This window comes from Nerophis lumbriciformis, linkage group LG25 (assembly GCF_033978685.3).
Source record: "Nerophis lumbriciformis linkage group LG25, RoL_Nlum_v2.1, whole genome shotgun sequence".
Classification (NCBI taxonomy): Eukaryota; Metazoa; Chordata; class Actinopteri; order Syngnathiformes; family Syngnathidae; genus Nerophis; species Nerophis lumbriciformis.
The window spans coordinates 6,127,313-6,143,461 of record NC_084572.2 but is presented as its reverse complement, the minus strand read 5'-3'; the positions used below and the strand labels follow the sequence as shown (position 1 = coordinate 6,143,461).

Below are 16,149 nucleotides of genomic sequence, written 5' to 3'. Positions count from 1 at the left end.
TGGATTCGAGGGGTGTCAAAAAATAATCTATTTTCTAATAAACTGTTATTCTTATGTGTAATGATTCTTAATCAATTAAAAAAAAAATATCCAAAACCAATTTTTTTTTTGTTTGTTTTGTGCAGCCACTCAGACAAATCATGATGTAGATGTAGATGATCTATATCCAATGTACACATTGACTTTACACAAGATAAGTCTTGTTGTCTTATTATATTAGTATTTGACTTTATTCAATGTTTGGCTAGAATTGTATTCAACCAGTTTTCATTTAGGTAATATAGACATTTAGCAGCTGTGATAAATGTCTATATAAGGGGTTAGGGTTTACCAGTTTACCAGTGGTAACATCTTGTCTTTGCAGTCTATTCAATTGAATATAAGTTGAAAAGGATTTGTTGTATTCTCTTTTTATTTACCATTTACACAACCTGACAACTTCACTGCTTTTGTACATTTATATATACATATACATATATATACATATACATATATATACATATACATATATATACATATACAGGTAAAAGCCAGTAAATAAGAATATTTTTAAAAACTTGATTTATTTCAGTAATTGCATTCAAAAGGTGTAACTTGTACATTGTATTTATTCATTGCACACAGACTGATGCATTCAAATGTTTATTTCATTTAATTTTGATGATTTGAAGTGGCAACAAATGAAAATCCAAAATTCCATGTGTCACAAAATTAGAATATTACTTAAGGCTAATACAAAAAAGGGATTTTTAGAAATGTTGGCCAACTGAAAAGTATGAAAATGAAAAATATGAGCATGTACAATACTCAATACTTGGTTGGAGCTCCTTTTGCCTCAATTACTGCGTTAATGCGGCGTGGCATGGAGTCGATGAGTTTCTGGCACTGCTCAGGTGTTATGAGAGCCCAGGTTGCTCTGATAGTGGCCTTCAACTCTTCTGCGTTTTTGGGTCTGGCATTCTGCATCTTCCTTTTCACAATACCCCACAGATTTTCTATGGGGCTAAGGTCAGGGGAGTTGGCGGGCCAATTTAGAACAGAAATACTATGGTCCGTAAACCAGGCACGGGTAGATTTTGCGCTGTGTGCAGGCGCCAAGTCCTGTTGGAACTTGAAATCTCCATCTCCATAGAGCAGGTCAGCAGCAGGAAGCATGAAGTGCTCTAAAACTTGCTGGTAGACGGCTGCGTTGACCCTGGATCTCAGGAAACAGAGTGGACCGACACCAGCAGATGACATGGCACCCCAAACCATCACCCAACCATGCAAATTTTGCATTTCCTTTGGAAATCGAGGTCCCAGAGTCTGGAGGAAGACAGGAGAGGTACAGGATCCACGTTGCCTGAAGTCTAGTGTAAAGTTTCCACCATCAGTGATGGTTTGGGGTGCCATGTCATCTGCTGGTGTCGGTCCACTCTGTTTCCTGAGATCCAGGGTCAACGCAGCCGTCTACCAGTAAGTTTTAGAGCACTTCATGCTTCCTGCTGCTGACCTGCTCTATGGAGATGGAGATTTCAAGTTCCAACAGGACTTGGCGCCTGCACACAGCGCAAAATCTACCCGTGCCTGGTTTACGGACGATGGTATTTCTGTTCTAAATTGGCCCGCCAACTCCCCTGACCTTAGCCCCATAGAAAATCTGTGGGGTATTGTGAAAAGTAAGATGCAGAATGCCAGACCCAAAAACGCAGAAGAGTTGAAGGCCACTATCAGAGCAACCTGGGCTCTCATAACACCTGAGCAGTGCCAGAAACTCATCGACTCCATGCCACGCCGCATTAACGCAGTAATTGAGGCAAAAGGAGCTCCAACCAAGTATTGAGTATTGTACATGCTCATATTTTTCATTTTCATACTTTTCAGTTGGCCAACATTTCTAAAAATCCCTTTTTTGTATTAGCCTTAAGTAATATTCTAATTTTGTGACACACGGAATTTTGGATTTTCATTTGTTGCCACTTCAAATCATCAAAATTAAATGAAATAAACATTTGAATGCATCAGTCTGTGTGCAATGAATAAATATAATGTACAAGTTACACCTTTTGAATGCAATTACTGAAATAAATCAAGTTTTTCAAAATATTCTAATTTACTGGCTTTTACCTGTATATATATATATGTGTGTAAAGGACAATGTTTTATCAACTGATTGCAATAATGTACATTTGTTTTAACTATTAAATGAAGCGAAAATATGACTTATTTTATCTTAGTGAAAATATTGGACACAGTGTGTTGTCAAGCTTATGAGATGTGATGCAAGTGACACTATTGTTCTTTTTTTGTTTTTTTTATAAATGTGTAATGATAATGTCAATGAGGGATTTTTACTCACTGCTATGTTGAAATTGTAACTAATATTGATACTGTTGTTGATAATATTCATTTTGTGTTGGTTTGTTGTGTGTGGTGTTTGTGTCTCCTCTCAATTGCTCTGTTTATTGCACTTCTGAATGTTGCTGGCTCGGCTTTGCTTTTGGAATTGGATTGCATTGTTATGGTATTGCTGTGTATTGTTTTGTTGGATTGATTAATAAAAATAAATAAATAAATACAATAAAATTGTAAAAAAAAAAAAAAAAACGATTTAAAAAAAATGAGAATCGATTCTGAATCGCACAACGTGAGAATCGCGATTCGATTTTTTTTCCCACACCCCTAATATATATATATATATATATATATATACAGTATATATAAATAAATATGTGTGTTTTTGTCATGTCTGTGTGATCAGGTTTTATTTTTGGACTTTTTGTGCACTTTTGTTTTGTTTTGTCACCATAGTTACCCATTAGTTTCACCTGTCATGTCACGCACCTGTTTTGAGTCACGCACCTGTTGTTAATCATGTCCATAGTATTTAAGTTCATTCATTTTCTGTTGTTCGTCCTGACGACCTCACACCACATTTATGCTCTGTCCATTGTTTCATGTCCATGTTCACGCTGCTCCTTTTTTGTCCATGCCAAGTAAGTTTTCTTTATTCAAGCCATAGTTTGCAAGTTTTGTTTAATTGTTCATAGTTTATTCTCCGCCACTGTGCGCGCCTTTTGTTTGATCCTTTTTTTTGTATTTATAGTTAATAAATAAATCATGTACCTTAATTCCCGTCTCGCCCGTGCCAACTTTCCGTTGCATCCTGGAAAAGCGCACACCCCGGACCAAGTCCTGACAGTTTCTATAGATCTACTTCATATCTATTCATTAAGACAAAGGTTTTTATTTTATTTTTAGTTTTATGCCGCTTCTGTCAAAGCAAACCCTGTTTTTTATGTCAAACACACAGAATATTGAATATTTTCTCCCCAAGATGTCCAAAGTGGAATATTAGATGTGAAGTAATTGGAGCCTTAAATATGTAAATAATTCCTAAAAACATTGCTTTTGTGTAATTCTTATTTTTTGAACAATGACAGTTTAAAAATAAAATCAGACTAATGACCTCGGGGATCAAAAAGGCTCATAAAAGTCACATATATTCATTTATATTATTTTTTACTGTCAACACTTAAATCTCTATATCAGATCAAATCTATCCGTCGATTATACGTTTTTATTTTCTTTGCACTGCCAGTTTTAAATGAAAAGCTTTGTGTTCATAGAGTCAATAATGCAACTTGTTCTCCATTTAATTGTATAAATAGTATAAAATATCCTTATTAATTTAAAGAAAACAATAAAAAGAAAGAAGTATAGATCAACTTATAACAAATAATAATGTTATTGACAGTGTGTAATAATAGAACATATTTAAAATGCATCAATTTGCCTAAAATTAAAAAAAAGCATCTTTATTTAAACTATAAACTTTGTTTGACTTGTTATGTAAATGTTGACATGTCTCGTAGTTCAACACACATTTTTATTTTGTCCTCATTGTTATTGCAGTTTTAGTTCTGCTTTTTGTATCAAATACTCATTTTATTCCTACTTATTATTTGTGTATTGTTTCTGTACTATTACGATTCTCTTTTGCTACAAAGTTTTTAAGGTGAGGGGAAATTCAAAGGAGTGATGTCACTGTCAAAACGTTCCTTCTGGTTGCATGGAGCTGGCTTAAAATGTCTTTTTAAAAATGGATTGTTATCACCATTAAGAAATAATAAATAAATAAATAAATAATAAATATATGTTCATATGTTAAAATGCCTTTTTTTAAATGTGTTCTTATAATTATTAAATATACAATAAATAACTTAATAAATAATGAATAAATATGTTTATATGTTAAAATGCATTAAAAATAATTATGTTTATAAATATTAAAAAATAAATACGTAAGTGAAAAAATATTCATGTTTATATGTTAAAATGTATTTTTAAAATTGATTTGTATAATCATTACAAATAATAATAACAAATAAATAAATATGTTTATACGTCAAAATGTATATTTAAAAATTGATTCTTATAATAACTAAAAAATAATAACTACTTATAAATATATCTATATATATATATATATGTTTATATATATATATATACAAATTGAGGACAAGCGGTAGTAAAATGGATGGATGGATGTTTATAATTATTAAAAAGTAATAAATAAATAATACAAAATAAATAAATATGTTTATATGTTAAAATGTTTCTTAAAAATGTATTTTTATAATATTAAAAAACAAATAAGAAAAAATAAATAAATGTTTATGTTAAAATGTCTTCTTTTAATTGATTCTTATAATTATTACATTATAAATAGATAAAGATAAAGAAAAAAATATATGTTTATATGTTAAAATGTATTTTAAAAATTAAGAACAAGCGGATGGATGTTTATAATTATTATTTAAACATAATAAATAAATGAGAAAAAATAAATAAATATGTTTATATGTCAAAATATCTTTTCAAAAATTGATTCTTATAATTATTAAAAAAGAATAACTTAATAAACAAACACTAATAAACATATATGTTTATATTTAAAATGTATTTAAAAAAAATTGAGAACAAGCGGTAGAAAATGGATGGATGTACAATTATAATTATTAAAAAGTAATAAATAAATAAGAAAAAATAAATAAATATGTTTATATGTCAAAATATATTTTAAAAAATGGATTCTTATAATTATTAAAAAAGAATAACTTAATAAACAAAAACTAATAAACATATGTTTATATTTAAAATGTATTTAAAAAATTGAGAACAAGCGGTAGAAAATGGATGGATGTACAATTATAATTATTAAAAAGTAATAAATAAATAATAGAAAATAAATAAATATGTTAATATGTTAAAATGTTTTTAAAAAATATATTTTTATAATATTAAAAAATAAATAGATAAGAAAAAATAAATAAGTACGTTTATATGTTAAAATGTCTTTGAAAATGTATTTTAATAATCACTAAAACATAATAAATAAGAAAAAATAAATAAATGTTTATATGTTAAAATGTTTTTTTTAAATTGATTTTTATAATTATGAAAAAATTATAAATAGATCAATAAAAATAAAAACAATTAAATATATGTTTATATGTTAAAATGTATTTAAAAAATTGAAGACAAGTGAATGGATGTTTGTAATTATTATCAAAAAACAATAAATAAATAATAAAAAATAAATACATCTGTTTATATGTTAAAATATATATTTTTAAATGATTTGTATTAATATGTATATAAATGTGTATATATTTTTGTATGGATTTTTGACAATAATGAATCAAATTAGATTTGGGCTGAATAAGACAATTTGGCAAAAAGAGTCCACTCAAGATTTCCAAGTGACTCACCTTTTACCAAGACATGCCGGTCCCTTCACCTGTGACTTCCTGTGCTCCCAGGTACCCCGGACAGCCTGGCGGAGAAGGAGCGACAGCTGATGGGCATGATCGGCCAGCTGAGCAGCCTGAGGGAGCAGCTCCTGGCGGCCCACGAGGAGCAGAAGAAGCTGGCCGCCTCGCAGATGGAGAAGCAGAGGCAGCAGATGGAGCTGGCCAAACAGCAGCAGGACCAGGTACTCTTATTTTGAAGGGGCGGCACACACACACACGTCTCGTTAAGAGCGCGTACAAGCCAACATAGGGAATGAGCTTAGGTGAGCGCTTCCAGGTGAGCACTTCCAGGTGAGCGTCTTCCAGGTCAAATGTATTTGACGAGCTAGCAGCTAACTGTGTTGACGCTCCCCTACGTTGGCGACAATCACCTCCATTGCGGCAAATAAACTGCATTTCCTAACACCTTAAGTAGCATTATCACTGGAGGTTGAAGCCAAACATGTTGCACAACGAGAGAAAGCAGGAGCAGACATCCATTCTCCATTCAAAGCGATTTTGGCAATGTATTATTTGGTATACTGCGATGAGGTGGCGACTTGTCCAGGGTGTACCCTGCCTTCCGCCTGATTGTAGCTGAGATAGGCTCCAGCGCCCCCCCGCGACCCCAAAGGGAATAAGCGGTATAAAATGGATGGATGGATGGATGGATTATTTGGTATAATGATTATGAAGAAACTTTTTCCAAACAGTTACAGGTTGAAAAAGCTCTTTCTGGTTGCATGAAGATGAACTAAAAATGTATTTAAAAAAATATTTTTGATTAAAAACAAAAAGATAATCTCTCTTTTGCTCTCTCTCTCTCTATATATATATATATATATATATATATATATATATATATATATACATACACACTTGCCAACATTGAGACCTTCGAATTCGGGAGATTGGGTTTGCGGTGTGGGGTGGCGGGATTGAGGTGGGTGGGGTTGGAGGGGGGCGGGGTTTGGTGGTAGCGGGGGTGTATATTGTAGCCTGGAAGAGCTAGTGCTGCAAGGGCTTCTGGGTATTTGTTCTGTTGTGTTACGGTGCGGATGTTCTCCCGAAATGTGTTTGTCATTCTTATTTGGTGTGGGTTCGCTGTGTGGCGCATATTTGTAACAGTGTTAAACTTTTTTTATACGGCCACCCTCAGTGTGACCTGTATGGCTGTTGATCAAGTATGTCTTGCAGTCACTGACGTGGTGTATGCAGAAGCCGTATACAACATGTGGTTGGGCCAGCATGCTGTTTGTATGGTGAAAAAGCGGACGCGTCGACAGCTTGTAGAGGACGCTAAAGGCAGTGCCATCACAGCACGCTAGTGATGGGTTGATGAGGCGTCATGAAGCGTTTCGACACATTGCAAAACTGTATTGATACTGTGTCGATACTGTGTCACTAAATACTGACATCTGCTGGACATTAAAAATCCCTACAGGCAACCTATGGACCGACTCAACTGACACTGATTTTATGCCCTAGTACAGGGGTCACCAACCTTTTTGAAACCAAAAACTACTTCTTGGGTACTGATTAATGCCAAAGGCTACCAGTTTGATACACACTTAAATAAATAAATATATTGTCATTTGTAAGTTACACGTAAGTGTGATTTAAACAAGAATAGCTAAATAAATAAATGTATATATATAAAAAAAATGGGTATTTCTGTCTGTCATTCCGTCGTACATTTTTTTTTCCTTTTACGGAAGGTTTTTTGTAGAGGATAAATGATGAAAAAAACACTTAATTGAACGGTTTAAAAGAGGAGAAAACACGAAAAAAATTAAAATAACATTTTGAAACATAGTTTATCTTCAATTTCGACTCTTTAAAATTCTAAATTCAACCGACAAAAAGAAGAGAAAAACTAGCTAATTTGAATCTTTTTGAAAAAATTAAAAAAAGAATTTATGGAACATCATTAGTCATTTTTCCTGAATAAGATACATTTTAGAATTTTGATGACATGTTTTAAATTGGTTAAAATCCAATCTGCACTTTGTTAGAATATTTAACAAATTGGACCAAGCTATATTTCTAACAAAGACAAATCAGTATTTCTTCTAGAGTTTCCAGAACAACAATTTTAAAAGAAATTCAAAATACTTTGAAATAAGATTTAAATTTGATTCTACAGATTTTCTAGATTTGCCAGAATAATTTTTTGAATTTTAATCATAGTAAGTTTGAAGAAATATTTCACAAATATTCTTCGTCGAAAAACCAGAAGCTAAAATATTTATTTTTCTTTACAATAAAAAAAAAATACATTTACTTGAACATTGATTTAAATTGTCAGGAAAGAAGAGGAAGAAATTTAAAAGGTATATTTGTTTAAAAATCCTAAAATCATTTTTAAGGTTGTATTTTTTCTCTAAAATTGTATTTCTAAAAGTAATAAGAAGCAAAGTAAAAAATAAATGAATTTATTTAAACAAGTGAAGACCCATCCATCCATCCATTTTCTACCGCTTATTCCAAGTGAAGACCAAGTCTTTAAAATATTTTCTTGGATTTTCAAATTCTATTTGAGTTTTGTCTCTTTTAAAATTAAAAATGTCGAGCAAAGCGAGACCAGCTTGCTAGTAAATAAATACAATTTTAAAAATAGAGGCAGCTCACTGGTAAGTGCTGCTCTTTGAGCTTTTTTTAGAACAGGCCAGCGGGCGACTGATCTGGTCCTTACGGGCTACCTGGTGACCGCGGGCACCGCGTTGGTGACCCCTGCCCTAGTATATACAATAATATAAACCAAGTCATTGTATTTCATTTTTGATTATTTCATATCTTCATTTAAATAAAAATATATTTTTATCTTTTTTAGATACAGTCAATAAATAATGTGAACATGTATCATAACATGGAAATCTAAGAGAACGTGTTGTGGATGATTGTGGACTGGGAATTGTTTTAATTTTATTTTTTTACACATTTTTATAAAAATAAAAATAAAGTTTTTCCGACGTATTACATTTTAGACGATTTCTCTTCTTAGTTATTATTTCTCCGGCTGTAGAAAAGACACGCTCACAGGGCACAGAGGAGGCGACACAGTTGGCGTATCGGTCACGTGACCAAAACAGCTCATGATCGGTCACGTGACTTTCTAAAAGCGGTACGCGCACCGACACAGGGTTTTGCTCTATGAGCTCGACGCATGCGCCGATGCATCGGTGTTGCCGGACCCATCACTATCTACGTCTAAATAACCGAAATTGTGCATACAAATTACTCGAAACAACACATCACTTGTACCCACAACAATATTGGGTTAACTTTTCAAGTATCTAGGAACGTTTAGGAAGAATATTTACAATATGAAGAAACTCGGAGCAGTGAAGAAAATATTACCTTCTCATTCAAAAGTCCGAAGGAAGAGGAAGTAAAGCAATCGCAAAAACAGCAAAGACACTTCCCACACCGGACATCCGGTTCTTCAAAATAAAAGCGTTACTTCAAAATAAATATAACACCCTGTCTAGTTCATAATATAACGCAACAACATCACACTATTACATGCGCACTTTCACATACGTGCACACTTTGACATTTGTGCCCACTTTGACAGAGAGTGATGTGTCCACAGATTGCCAGACAACAGCAGCAGCTCCTTCAGCAGCAGCACAAGATCAACCTCCTGCAGCAACAGATCCAGGTGAGTGTGTGATTCGGCACAGAGTCATGTCCATGTGTCACTTCCAACAATCAAACAACTCAATCAATCGATCAATCAATGTTTACTTATATAGCCCTAAATCACAAGTGTCTCAAAGGGCTGCACAAGCCACAACGACATCCTCGGTACAGAGCCCACATAAGGGCAAGGAAAAACTCACCCCAGTGGGACGTCGATGTGAATGACTATGAGAAACCTTGGAGAGGACCGCATATGTGGGTAACCCCCCCACCCCCCCTCTAGGGGAGACCGAATGCAATGGATGTCGAGTGGGTCTGACATAATATTGTGGGAGTAAAGTCCATAGTTGGTCTAACATAATAGTGTGAGAGTCCAGTCCATAGTGGATCTAACATAATAGTGAGAGTCCAGTCCATAGTGGATCTAACATAATAGTGTGAGAGTCCAGTCCATAGTGGATCTAACATAATAGTGAGAGTCCAGTCCATAGTGGATCTAACATAATAGTGAGAGTCCAGTCCATAGTGGATCTAACATAATAGTGTGAGAGTCCAGTCCATAGTGGATCTAACATAATAGTGTGAGAGTCCAGTCCATAGTGGATCTAACATAATAGTGTGAGAGTCTAGTCCATAGTGGATCTAACATAATAGTGAGAGTCCAGTCCATAGTGGATCTAACATAATAGTGTGAGAGTCCAGTCCATAGTGGATCTAACATAATAGTGAGAGTCCAGTCCATAGTGGATCTAACATAATAGTGTGAGAGTCCAGTCCATAGTGGATCTAATATAATAGTGTGAGTCCAGTCCATAGTGGATCTAACATAATAGTGAGAGAGTCCAGTCCATAGTGGATCTAACATAATAGTGTGAGAGTCCAGTCCAAAGTGGATCTAACATAATAGTGAGAGTCCAGTCCATAGTGGATCTAACATAATAGTGTGAGAGTCCAGTCCATAGTGGATCTAACATAATAGTGTGAGAGTCCAGTCCATAGTGGGACCAGCAGGAAACCATCCCGAGCGGAGACGGGTCAGCAGCGCAGAGATGTTCCCAACCGATACACAGGCGAGCGGTCCACCCCGGGTCTCGACTCTGGACATATATATATATATATGTATATCCATTTCACCTTGAGTTTGGGAATATTTGTGGCACTGTTGGACACTCTGTTCCTTTCCCAGTTATAAAGGAGCAGTGGCTTCACAAAGTAGTCGATAGCTTTAACACAAACTAGCAGTGTGAGGCGATCCTTCATCAGCTTGTGTCCAGGTAGCGCCTTCTCCTTCACTGTAATGACAGTTCCGCTGTAGCATCTTTTTTAGTCTCATCACAATTAAAGACTTGCTGAGGAATAAAGCCACATAAAATCCTCAACTACGTAGCTAAAATGCTATTGGTCAGTGGTTGTCTACAAGACTTTGAGGGTTTGGGCACTTTTAAAGTGTTGCTGATCACACAAAGTGATCGCTACACAGCTCTGACCGGCACAACTGTCTTCAAAATGGCCATGCTCGCGATGACAGGAGGTGATGTCATCAAAATGGCTGCCAAAATGAGTAAATGAAAGTCATGATCTGCACTCAGAAGATTATTTGGTGCGTTGTAAACATTCACAAACTGAAAAGAAGTCCAACAGAAATGTTGGTGAATGGAGGTTCCACCGTACCACAGTTTGCTGCTGGAGGTCTCGCTACAGACTCCACATTGTTGTGGTCCGCAGTCATTGACAGCCCGCTCCCAAACGTGCTCCTCAAAAAATGGAAGTATTGTCCTGCAGGGGGCTACACTGGGGGCTGGACTGGGGGCTGGACTGGGGGATGGAATGGGGGCTACACTGGGGGCTCTATGTTGCTCCAGGTGGCTCGGAACTAATAGCCGTCTCCTTTGTAAAAGCAGATGATACTGACTTTTGAGTCGAGAAAGACCCGCTTTGTATCACAGAGACCCGAGTCCAAGACGCACACACACCCTCCCCCCCGTGTGAGTTAGTCATACACACACTGTGTGTGATAAGGGAGCGCGTGTGTGTGTGTGTGTGTGTCCAAAAACAGCTGTGTTTATTTGCATTGTGCGACTTCAATTATAAATTGTTCCCTTTTTTTGTGTCTCGCAAGCGCCTTGTTTGTGAAGACGTCTCCGTGTGTGTGAGTTGTGGATGGTCCCGCTCGCTCGCGGTGTATGTGCGGCGCAGCTGTGTGTGTGCAGCCATAAACATCATTCACTCCCTCACGACCCCGCCGAGACAAAGCTCGCTTTTCCCATGACTTTGCAACCTTTTCCCAAACAAGCGTTACTCCGTAACAACAATGGCCCCTCACAAGCCAGGAGGGCAGCTGTGGGCATGCGCGGCCAGAATAGAGGAGCCGCCGCGGACGTACGAGTGGCGTCCGTGGCCGGGGCGGAAAAAATCGAGGATGATCAAACACGCTCGCCATCAAAGGCTCGCTGGAGAAAAACGCGCTGCTTAATCATTCATGAAGAGATTGTCCGCGCAATCCCACAGTACAATGGCCTGCCAGGGCCGGGGCACCGGGTTCACTGTGTCAGTGTGTGTGTGTGTGTGTGTGTGTGTGTGTGATAAGCCCCTTGTGATTGCGTTTCCCCCTAACGAGGCCGAGTTCAGCTGTCCCTTCTTGTGTCTCTCTGTTTGCAGTGTGTGTGTGTGTGTGTGTGTGTGTGTGCATCCTTGGCTTTGTTCACCCCCAAACCCCCAAAGGCCCGCAAAGAATGCTTTCAAGCGTCCACTTGGAAGAGGTGATGAAATGAAAAGAAGGATGGAGCTGATGAGAAAGTGACATGCAGGCAGGACAGATTCTTCATGGTCTTCTTTGTCTTTGTCTTCAACAACTCCTTTTTTTCCACTGATTGTTGTTGTTTTTTTCATCTCCAGAATCTTACCCCGGTTTTCTAAACATCGCGTGTAACAAACTAGTCCGTTTGCCCGAGTATCACCCGGCAGAATCGGGTTCCCAAACCCCAAACGTATGTGCTTGTGGTTCCTCGGTTCCTAAACCGCACACAGAGCCATGACCAAGTCTGTCTCCGGTCTTGGTATTCAAGCAACTCTCAATGTGAGGAACCTCCACCAGACCCCAACTCCCAATGGTGGAGAAGTCCTGAGATGATCCAGCTCAGCCCCAAAATGTTTGACATTTCCTGAAAGTTTCATCCAAATCCACACATAACAGTTGGAGCTATCTGAAGCAATAGAAAGAAACAGAGTGAACCCTCTTGTTAGTCATCCACTGTCTTTGTCTCGACAAGAAAATGTAAAGGTACGGTAGGGAAGGGATTCGTTCCTGAGTGGGTTTAGCGTGAGAGGACAAGGAGGCTTTGTTCTTAAATTCAAGAGACAGGCTTTCCAGCCGCAGTCAGGGCGTTGAGGCGATCCGGTTTGGTGGCTGTGGACTCCATCCGTTGCTTGGGCACCACCATCTCCCAGGACCTCAAGTGGGAGCCGACCATCAGCTCCCTCATCAAGAAGGCCCAGCAGAGGATGTACTTCCTGCGGCAGCTGAAGAAACTGAAGGTGCCGACCGAGATGCTGGTGCAGTTCTACTCAGCCACCATGGAGTCCATCCTCACCTCCTCCATCACCGTGTGGTTCCCTGGCGCCACAGTCCAGGATAAGCATGGACTGCAGCGCATGGTACGTGCTGCTGAGAAGCAAGCTCCCATCCCTCCAGGACCAGTTCTCCTCCAGGACCAGGAGGCTTGTGGGTCGGATCACAGCTGACTCTTCTCACCCTGGACACAAACTATTCTCCCCTCTCCCCTCAGGCAGGAGACTACGGTCCATCCAGACCCACACCTCCCGCCACCTCAACATTTTTCCCCCTTGGCCATCAGGCACATGAACAATAACAAGATCTGATAGCTCAGTTACAGCTTATTTTATTTCCTATTCTGTGTTATATGTCTCCGGTCTTGGTATTCAAGCAGGATCTACAACTCTCAATGTGAGGAACCTCCACCAGACCCCAACTCCCAATGGTGGAGAAGTCCTGAGATGATCCAGCTCAGCCCCAAAATGTTTGACATTTCCTGAAAGTTTCATCCAAATCCACACATAACAGTTGGAGCTATCTGAAGCAATAGAAAGAAACAGAGTGAACCCTCTTGTTAGTCATCCACTGTCTTTGTCTCGACAAGAAAATGTAAAGGTACGGTAGGGAAGGGATTCGTTCCTGAGTGGGTTTAGCGTGAGAGGACAAGGAGGCTTTGTTCTTAAATTCAAGAGACAGGCTTTCCAGCCGCAGTCAGGGCGTTGAGGCGATCCGGTTTGGTGGCTGTGGACTCCATCCGTTGCTTGGGCACCACCATCTCCCAGGACCTCAAGTGGGAGCCGACCATCAGCTCCCTCATCAAGAAGGCCCAGCAGAGGATGTACTTCCTGCGGCAGCTGAAGAAACTGAAGGTGCCGACCGAGATGCTGGTGCAGTTCTACTCAGCCACCATGGAGTCCATCCTCACCTCCTCCATCACCGTGTGGTTCCCCGGCGCCACAGTCCAGGATAAGCATGGACTGCAGCGCATGGTACGTGCTGCTGAGAAGGTGATTGGCTGCAAACTCCCATCCCTCCAGGACCTGTTCTCCTCCAGGACCAGGAGGCTTGTGGGTCGGATCACAGCTGACTCTTCTCACCCTGGACACAAACTATTCTCCCCTCTCCCCTCAGGCAGGAGACTACGGTCCATCCAGACCCACACCTCCCGCCATCGAACAGTTTTTCCCCTCGGCCATCAGGCACATGAACAATAACAAGATCTGATAGCTCAGTTACAGCTTATTTTATTTCCTATTCTGTGTTATATGTCTTTTATGTTGCACCATTGCACCAAGTACAATTCCTGGTTTGTCAACCTGTTCTCAAACAATGGCAATAAAAACTCTTCTGATTCTGATTCTGATTCTGATTGCGCAGGGTTAGGTCTCTGCTTTTTGCAGATGATGTGGTCCTGCTGGCTTTATCTGATCTTTAGCTCCAACCGGAACTGCTCACAGCCGAGTGTGAACGACTGGGATGAGAATCGGCACCTCCAAGTCCGAGTCCATGGTTTTTGCACGGAAAAGGGTGGAGTTGGGGCTGGGGAGGAGATCTTCCCCCAAGTGGAGGACTTGTTCAGGAGTGAGGGAAGAGTGGATGGTGAGATGGACTGGTGGTGACGAAGGAGCTGAGCCTATCCTATCCTATCCACTCTGTAGTGAGCTTTGGGTTGGGACTGAAAGGACCAGACCACGGGTACAGGCGCCTGAAATGAGTTTCCTCTGTTGGGTGGCGAGTCTTTCCCTTAGAGATAGGGTGAGAAGATCTGTCATCTGGGAGGAGATCAGAGTAAAGCTGCTGCTCCTCCACATGGAGAGGATCCAGAAGAGTTGGTTCACCTGGATGCCTCCCTGGGGAGTTGTTTAGGGCACGTCCGACCGGTAGGAAGCCACAGAGAAGACCCGGGAGATGTTGAGGGGACTGGCCTGAGAAAGCCTCAGGGTCCACCCAGGAGGAGCTGGACAAAGTAACTGGGGGAGGGAAGTCTGGGCTTCTCTGTTTTGGCTGCTGCCCCCGCGACCCCACCTCGGATAAGCGTAAGAAGATAGATGGATGTCTGGATGAAGGAAGAGGTGGAGTTATTCATTTTGCAATGCAGTCTGCTGAAAATGATGGAGAGCGCCACTCTACGTATCAACTGACGCTGTGGTAAAAGCTGGTATTGCCACAAAACACATTTTAAGATATTCAACACTCTACTGCCATCTGGCGGCTACAGTGTGCCTGCCCAATTTGCCACATTTCATGTGTCAGGTAAACCGTGACGACTGGGGCAAAAGGAATCCCCTTCCTACTTTAAGGTGAAGTAAGGCCCAGAATTGAATGACTTGTTCCTTATCCCATTTCTTAACTGGCTTCCAGACTGACTGATTAAGGGACCAGTTAAGGGATAAACAAGCAACAATGACGGCAGTCAGAAAACACCTGAGAGCGATTACTGTCATTTGTAGAGCGCACCTAAATACACGTCTTATTTTGTACACGTATTGGCCCCACAAATCTTATAAAAAAAATATATATATACACAGGCTCTTGAGTTCATTCACAGATGTAACAAAAGCCAGGAACTAGCAGAGAGCTGGTGTCCGCCCCCTCTGGTGAAGTCGTCTTCTTCGGCTGGCGGTGGTATACTTCTGTTACGTGCGGCGGATGTTTCTTTTCCTTTTTCCGACGGCCGGTGCGGTCGTCTACAGCTAGGGGGCTATGTTGTGTGCATTTCATGGTGTCTTCTCCATGACGAGGGTGAGTCCATAACGCGCCAAAAGTTTGACTGAATGATTGTGTGAGTTCATCCATCCATCCATCTTCTTCCGCTTATCCGAGGTCGGGTCGCGGGGGCAGCAGCCTAAGCAGGGAAGCCCAGACTTCCCTCTCCCCAGCCACTTCGTCCAGCTGTTCCTGTGGGACCCCGAGGCGTTCCCAGGCCAGCCGGGAGACATAGTCTTTCCAACGTGTCCTGGGTCTTCCCCGCGGCCTCCCACCGGTCGGACGTGCCCTAAACACCTCCCTAGGGAGGCGTTCGGGTGGCATCCTGACCAGATGCCCGAACCACCTCATCTGGCTCCTCTCGATGTGGAGGAGCAGTGGCTTTACTTTGAGTTCCCCCCGGATGGCAGAGCTTCTCACCCTATCTCTAAGGGAGAGCCCCGCCACCCGGCGGAGGAACCTCATTTCGGC

At 39.8% G+C, this 16,149-nt stretch overlaps 1 protein-coding gene across 4 annotated transcripts in view; it reads left to right on the top strand.

Moving 5' to 3' along the window:
* The window catches only part of sox5 (SRY-box transcription factor 5), a 287,530-nt gene that overhangs the window by 153,636 nt on the left and 117,745 nt on the right, over positions 1–16,149 (top strand). For all 4 annotated transcript variants that reach the window (XM_061983606.2, XM_061983605.2, XM_061983604.2 and 1 more), the window contains 2 exons: positions 5,805–5,977; positions 9,370–9,438. In XM_061983606.2, the coding sequence (XP_061839590.1) occupies positions 5,805–5,977; positions 9,370–9,438 (242 nt within the window). The remainder of the gene's footprint in view (positions 1–5,804; positions 5,978–9,369; positions 9,439–16,149) is intronic.